The 8,191-nt window shown below is 40.8% G+C and overlaps 1 protein-coding gene across 2 annotated transcripts in view; it reads left to right on the top strand.

The window, feature by feature from the left end:
• Positions 1-8,191, top strand: part of bbs9 (Bardet-Biedl syndrome 9) — a 174,741-nt gene that overhangs the window by 109,192 nt on the left and 57,358 nt on the right. For both annotated transcript variants that reach the window (XM_080897378.1, XM_080897379.1), the window contains exon 21: positions 1,621-1,731. In XM_080897378.1, coding sequence (XP_080753504.1) covers positions 1,621-1,731 — 111 coding nt within the window. The remainder of the gene's footprint in view (positions 1-1,620; positions 1,732-8,191) is intronic.

The raw sequence follows: 8,191 nt of genomic DNA, 5'->3' as shown, positions 1-8,191 counted from the left end.
CAGTCTCCTTTTATAATTTGCACTTACATTTCGTTTTCCTGCCCTCCTGTGTTTTCTCTGTCAAGTATGCATATTTGTTCTCGTGTTTAATTACTTTCCGTTTTATTTTGTTAGTCTTTTGTCTCTTATGCTTTGTATTTAGTTTTACATGCCTTCGCGTGTTTTCTCAATTAGTTTCAGCTGTCCTCCCAGGTGTCTCCTGTTTCCCCTCATCACCTTGTATTTATTCTCTCAGTTTGTCTCAGTTCTTTGTCACGTCCTCCCTCATTCCCCATAGTTTTGTGTATTTAAGCGCTGTGTTTCTCTGGTTTTTGGATGCCTTGTTTCTACTCGGAGTTTGTTCTGTATTTTGTTCAATTTTAGCATTAAAGCTGTCTCTCGTGTCCTGCATTCGCCTCCACCTTTTGCCTGCTACATAGCAGCAGGCCTACATAACGTTATTAACAATTCGGAATCATTATAAACCATTAGAAATGAAAATGCAAAAACAATGTTCAACTTATAGGAAAAGAATGCTAACGGTGACATCTTAAATATGGTATGAGTCCTGTCTCGTCAGCTACTTCCGCTGATTGTTATACATGTCTTTTCTGTTATTTGTAAATGTTGATTTAAATAGAAAACATAAGACTAAATAGCTTAATTATTACCCAATTGCTATGAAATGTGATTTGGTGCAACATTTTGTTACAGGTCAGACACTATAACACTTGGATTATTACCAATCATAGGGGCTTTAATTGGGTAACATATAAATGGCTTCTACAGGCCAAAGACATTAAATTGGTGGGGTTAGGTTAACTGGTGATTCTAAATTGCTGTCCAGGGTGTACCCCGTCTCTTGCCCTAAGACAGTTGAGATGGGCTCCAGCCCCCATGCGACCCTGAATTTGATAAGCGGAAAAGGATGGATGGATGGATAAATTAAGATGGAAATGACTGAAAAAACAGCCACACCCATCGTTTGCAGCAACCACTTGCAGAGTTTTATGTTGATAATCGTTCATTGGACAAAACATGCAAATTTTTATATGTATCACATGTACACGAACATTCAAACATTAGGTTGGATTTACGTGCATAAAAATGATAGTACATTCCCTCGATCATGCAGTTTGTGGATACAAATACACAGAATAACTGCAATGTATTTGAAGTAAATATTTTGATCGATTGCAATATAGATATTACAGATCTGTGTACCCTAGGCAGTATATGGGCTAGATTTCATCAAGTTTGAACATGTTGTCTAGGGTTAGGAGTTTGGGAAAAACATGCAGACATACTTATGCTTTTAATGTGTAGGGAAGGATTAGCTACTTTGTATTTAGAACACATTAGTTACTAAGTAATGAATGTAATGAAATAATATAGGAATTCCTAGTTATTCCATACATTGACAATCTAATCAGGACCGCAACTGTGCTGCTCCTTGGATACAAAGATTTATGTTGTTCTGGCAACCCAATGGCTTTGCAGCTCAGAGGATCAAAACTGAAAGCAAACTTTATCTTCACAGACACTGTGTGTCATAACAATGTGTTTTTAAGAAAAAAAGAAGGAAAAAAAGACTTGTTGAACTTATTTTTGTAATGATTTTCCTTCATATCTTTCACTCAGGAGGTGTTGAGCCCATAGCAGAGCTGGCTGGTGATGGGGAGGAGATTGAAGTTCCACAGGAGGCGACCAAGTTCATTAAGAAGAAACAGCCATCTAAGAAAACCAAGAAAGGTAGGATCACAAACTCTATTTCCTTCTTTTGTCTCTTTATTTGGAGCTGGATATTCTCCAGCTCTTAGGCTCATCCGTGGCTCTGCTTCTTCTTGTCACACTTCCAAGCAGCCCATATCACCCCAGCAGTACATCCGCTGCATTGCTCCCAGTTTTTTACTGAATCCTAACCGGAGGCCTGACAGTGATATCTGTTCTCTGTCTGTCACACTGTTGTAATCCACCTCTGTTTTCCTCACAGCATCATGCGCTTTCTCATCTGTTATTTGTATGTAACGCTTTGACTGCTGTTGGCTCGTGGTCTGGAGAATCTGCATGGTTTTGATTCTGATCTGTGCCAAAAGATCAAATCAAACAGCAAATTTGGTTCTTCGGCTACAACACAAATAACTGTGCTTCCTTAGGTTTGTTGATTGTTTCTGTTTAAACCTGTCTCGCGCAGTTTTGTTGGTGTGACTTACAGTATGGGCAAAGTTTTAGATTAATGCTAACAGCTAAATCCTGGCTGGCCTTCTTCCATTGCTGAATTGCTTACAGCAGGCAGTGGATTTATATTTTTTTGAAAATGTACTAGAGAACAGTTCCACCAGACTGGCAGGTAAGGTTTTGATCCTGGTTATAAAACAAAAGTCTGGAGTGTCTCTTTCAATCAGAATGATTGGAAACCCCCCCCCCCCCCCCCCCCCCACATTATGACAGGAGATGTTAGATCATGTCCATCTGGTTTACAGTTACCAGGACTTCACTCTCATTTTGTGCTGGGTGTTGGTTGTATTAAGTTCTCACTTTCTTTCCATCCTTCTGGCTCGGCTCTGAGTCTGTTCTTCTATCTATGAGCCTGCACAGGAAATATCTGATTAGAAGAGAAGATATGTGGTCTTGAGTAGAGCTGTGTATTGTGACTATATTTATTGTTCTAATCAAGTGAGTTCTCCTTTCATTCTCTTCCTGCGATTCATCATCCTTTTATTTCTTTTCATTCAAGTTTTTTCTTCTTTCCTTTCCTCTCTGCTTTTTTTCCCTCTCTCAGTTACTTACCAAATTAGTTTAATCTGCGATGATATAACACATCATTTGAACCCACACAGAAAGACACTGGCCTTAACACAAAAACAATAAATACATATTGTTTCCGAGCTCCTGCCTTTGTCACACATACATATACACACACACATGGACCCACATACCCAGCCTCCTGCCAGAAAGGGGCTTCTGGTTTGCATTGAGTACAAATCCGAGTTTTATGACAGTTTGTCTTTTCTAAACCAGGGTGGATAGATTCTCTTTGATGAGCTCTACTTTCGTTAGCGGTTGGGGTGGACGTGTGTGTTACCGTGCACGTACGTGTGCACGCGTGCGGTTAATCCACTCAGGCGTCACCGCTAATGAGAAGGGGAGGTGTGGGAGACACCGAGAAGGCGACACAGGGATCATTAGATACCCACACATATACATACAGTACAGCTATACACACTCACGCACGCTGACACACACACGCACACGCACAGCCAGCATGTTTGTCAGAAGTCTGTGCTCTCTGAGCTTAGATATATGGCTTTCAGGCCATATGTTGAGGGTATGATATGCCTTTGTTCTTAAATGTGTTTCGGCACTTTTTAAGTCTTGAAAATTCAAGTCTACCATAAAGGAATTACAATCAAGAAATATATAAATATTACAAATAAACATGTATTTTTGTTTAGAGACTTTAACAATTTCACCTTACTAATTGCAAAAATTACAACGACAAAAAAAAATATCCAACAGTTGCATTAATTTTGAAATGATGTGACTTAAAGAAAAAAAACACTTTGGTAAACTGCAGCCTAGGAATGACTAAATGACTTAAGCAGATCATTTATATTTCCTCTAAATATTTCTTTCCCATCATGAATGCACTCTTTCCTCAACGAAGGTTTCTTTAATTACTTTATTTATGTAACCCCTCAAACCTCACCAAAATATGCATGTGACATAAAATCTCATTGTATTTTAAAGAAATACTTGGGATCTGCTTTTTTCATTAATTGTGGTTACATGTTTAAACCAAACCAGCTTTGCTGTCTTTGAAATGTACCAGCTAAAAGCATATAGGCACTAAATTAGACTAGAAAATGTCTGTGTTCTCTCCTGTCCTCAACCTGGAGCAACAAAGTTTTTTTTTCTTGCTTTTGTGAGCCTGTCTGATAAAAGTGCTCACTATTTCACAAATGTGATATCTGTAAGTATCAGTATATTGAATTACTATATTGCATTTCAATGAGCCAGTGGGAAACTGTGAGTAAATGAATCAGGAAATACTGATGTGAGATTTTATGACTGTAAGCAACAACCCACAGTTACCAGCTGTGTGTGGACTGGAGCCCAGCAGGATCAGAGGTCACTTGCAGTGGCGATGCACCCTGCTGCCGCCAACCTGCTGCTCCGGAACAACTGCTCATTTTCTGAAAGCAGTATAGCACTTGTAATATTGCATTTATTAGCTGCACTGAGCTCATATTGTCTGTCTGATGAGCCAGAGGTTTTATATCAAAACAGAGACTTAACAGTGCTTCCCTTCTGTGGCTTTCTCTCTTTCTCCCTCTCTCTCTCTCTCTCTCTCTCTCTCTCTCTCTCTCTCACACACACACACACAGACACACACACACACGTCACTTTTGCCAGACATGATTGAAAAAAGCAAAATGAAAATGATCCCCAATTAGTAATGTTTGTCATGGAAACCTCCACAGCAAGTCTGTGGTTTGCGCTTAAATTGAGAAGAGGAAGGAGGGACGAAGGGAATGAGGGAAATGATTTAGGGAAGAGAGGAAGGGGAAAGGAGGGAGGGAGGGGGGGGGGGGTTCCATCATGTCCAGACTTGTCCTGTAGCTGCCACTCCTCCTCCTGATCAGACAGAAAGACAGAGGGAGAAAATAAGAAACAGCAGTGGCTTGTAAAGCCCTTTCACATAATAATGTGATTGTTTATTAAACTTTGGAGTGAAAGTCTCTGCAGTCTGTTGGTGTTGCTCAAGGACATTTCAGCATAGAGGATGTTTCCATGTTTAAAGGCTTAACTCGGGAAAACACTGCCTGCAATTCACTATAACAATTCACTGTGCCACCACAAAAACTAATTTTGTTAGCATCATGCTTAAGTCGTTACAAGATTATTTTTTTATGCTTCATGCACAAGCCTACATGAGGTTTTGAGTGTTTATTCTTCACATCCTTGTTTTGTGTTGAGTCAGTGACCTTTGTTTCTGTCAGCTCGTATAAATAAGATGATGCTGAAAACAAACACATGGCACAAATAAACATAAGGTTTCTTTCTCTTTTTTTTTTTTACCCAAATATGAACTTTACCAATGACCATTAATCTTTCAGTACTGCCTTGTGCAAAAGCAGATAATTCAGTTTATTTGTCATAGCCACTAGTGCTTAGAAAATAACCTGAAGCTGAGCGTCCTTAAAACAAAAGAACTCATAATAGACTTCAGAAGGCTCAGACAGGTCCACTCCCTTCTCATTATAAATGGTGAATGGGTAGAATCTGTCAACCTTCGTTTCTGGGCAGATCTTACCTGGACCCATAACAGCAATGCTCTGGTAAAGAAGGCCCAGCAGCAGTTGCACTTCGTGGATTCCTGGTTGTTTGATACACATGAGCCATAACTGAAACACGAAGGCGGCGCAGAGGGTAATTAACACCGCCAAAAAAGGTCATTCACTGCCCTCTGCCACCCCTGGAGACTATCGCCAGATCCTCCCGTCTCAGGAAAACCAGGGCCATCGCAGGTGACCCCCCTGCACCCCCGCCCACAATCTGTTTGACCCGGTCGGTGCCTCAGGCTAGTCAAGTTCCACACCTCCACCTGTCAAACAGCTTCTTTCCCTGGGCCTTTCTGACCGTCAATAACCACTATCACCCCACACCCCACCCATGCCCACCAACCTCACCAATCTGAGCCATGGTCTGAGTTACCCTCATCACTCAGGTCACTCACACATACTCTAGTCAGACCAAGTCTTTTCTTTGCACTACCTATTTATTTCTGCTGTCTACTATCTATATTTTATTCTGACACAGTTGGTGTGGAGCACCAACTATTCAAGAACACAATATTGTATTGTATTCTGTTCTATTCTATTCTAAATTTTACATCACTTGGTGGCTGACCTGGAGTAAATACTGTATCTGTGGTATCAGATGTGCCATCTGCTTATTACATATCATGCCAGTATATTGGTGATCTTCTGTCAGTGGTTTATGTCTGGCCCAACACGTACAGTAGTATTTTTGTCTTATGGTGGCAAAATGCCAAAACTGCCTTTGGGTAGAAAGGCTAGCTCGTAAATCCCATAAAACTAAAAAGCAGGGTGGTAGAGAACAACTCAGCTTAAAGCCCACATGATGCAGACGAAGACACACACAACTACCTCCGTCTTCCGCCTACCTGTCTATGACTTAAAAGTAATTAGGCACTGTGCCAAAGCCCACACTACACACAGGCCTTTCTGTTAGAGTGCATGGCAGCCGGAAAGCACATTTGGTTGACTTGAAAGGCATCAAAAGGCATCTGAGAGCAGGACAGAGGAGGAGAGAGAGGGTGAGAGAACAGTGGAATAAACTCTCTTTCCTTTCCTTGAAAAGGTGGGATGAAAGAGAGATGAAAGAGAGAGTGTCTACCTTCTTCTCTTTCCTGGTGCTGCATCTTTTTTTGTTGTTGCTCTGCTGCTCCACCCCTAAAGCCCACCTGGGATCACAGACATGATCCAGAGCAAGGACACACACACACACACACACACACACACACACACACACACACACACACACACACACACACACACACACACACACACACACACATGCACATATACACAAATGACAACTTGTAGGCACATACAACCAACTAGGAAGCTATATACAGATTGTGTGAACACACACATGCATTTTTACATATCTTTCTTTATTAGAAGAGGAGATTGGACTTGAACTCAGCCCTAACTGTGAGTTCGGTCTCTTACCTCATTTCTCTCCTCGAGTCAGTAGAGGATTCATTAGGTACAGTGTCAGTCTGTGGTCATTGATCTTCTTTAGCCACACCATTATAGATTTATGTTATTAGCAGCAGCAATTAGCAACCATGATAGGGCCTTGACCTTTTTTACTCAGATCTTCAGAAATCCTGGATGTGTATACTGCCATCAAACATCAGCCCTTAACTCCCACAATCATTAGCGTGTTCTATTGGTTATCGATAAAGGTCATTCTGGCATGTCAGTATTGCTTGTGCATCTGGCAGTTTGCATTACCTATTTACTTTCACCCCTTTGAATGTACTTTCTGTATTAGCTTGAAAAGGTTTGTCGATTATGCCTTGAATCCAGATAAAGGCTGTTGCACATTATTGACTCTTTGTAACAGTTAGAAAGAAACAAAAACGAGTGGAAAGAAAATCTGCATTCACACATGAGGTCTGGACAAAATCCAAATCATGTTGCTCTTTCTCACATGTAGAGCACAACAAGGGATTTTCCATCTTAGATGGATTCCCACTATAGGACACTTTACTCCCACTCACTGTGTGAATTTGTGCTGAGTTTGAATCCAGTCGGTCATTACACAAGGGAGCTGCAAGATAGAGTTCATTATAATTTTTGTCATCCTGCTGATTTAGACATTTGTATTCCTAATAATGTCTGCATTGCATTTGTGAAAACCCCTACAGATGAGACAAGCGGATGAATCAGCCTTCAAGGTTATCAGTCATGTAAAATTCCCAATGAAAGGTACCCTGTTTCAAACAAGACATCCTAGTAAGTAAACACAATTAGCATTTCCCTGTGTTCACATCATCTAAAGAACTGTGAAAATGTGTCTAATAAATCAGCAATTCAAAAATAAACAAAACAATGCACACATCAAAGACAGCAAATGCGTTTCTTTGTACTTTGCAGCTGAGCAGCTCAATATTTTAGTCAACATTTCATTGCTTGGCTCATCAGCAAGATGTGTTGACAGGAAAACAAGTAATGTTCAATTCAGAGATGTTTTGAAGCTCTTTTATGTGATGATTTGGAACAGAAAAGCTTGTAATCCACACGACTATGTGAGTCTTTAGTTTTTTGGCACATAGTGTTCTTGTATTCACACACCGAGTTGGCCATGCTCCATACCTTCATCGCCGAGGTCGCTGCAAGGTGCTGTTTGTTGGTAACCCCTGAAATAGATGTTGGACACCAGATGTCAAGTCAGCCATGAAGAGGCTGAGGAAATAATCCTCCTGTGCTTAGTTAGGTTGTGGGAATTTGTGGTGGCCAACAGGTAGGGGCAGGTTAAAGGTAGTGCAGCTTTGGCAGTAGCTGAAACAGACTTTTGGTCATCCTCAAAGCGATTCAGGCAAGTTGTCAGGTTGCTAAGGAGAGGGAAGGGATGTTCTGCCCACATGTTGCAGTCAGGCTAAAGTGCTGCTTAA

Source organism: Rhamphochromis sp. 'chilingali' (genome assembly GCF_963969265.1).
Source record: "Rhamphochromis sp. 'chilingali' genome assembly, chromosome: 11".
NCBI lineage: Eukaryota > Metazoa > Chordata > Actinopteri > Cichliformes > Cichlidae > Rhamphochromis > Rhamphochromis sp. 'chilingali'.
This window is presented reverse-complemented; position numbering and strand designations above follow the sequence as displayed.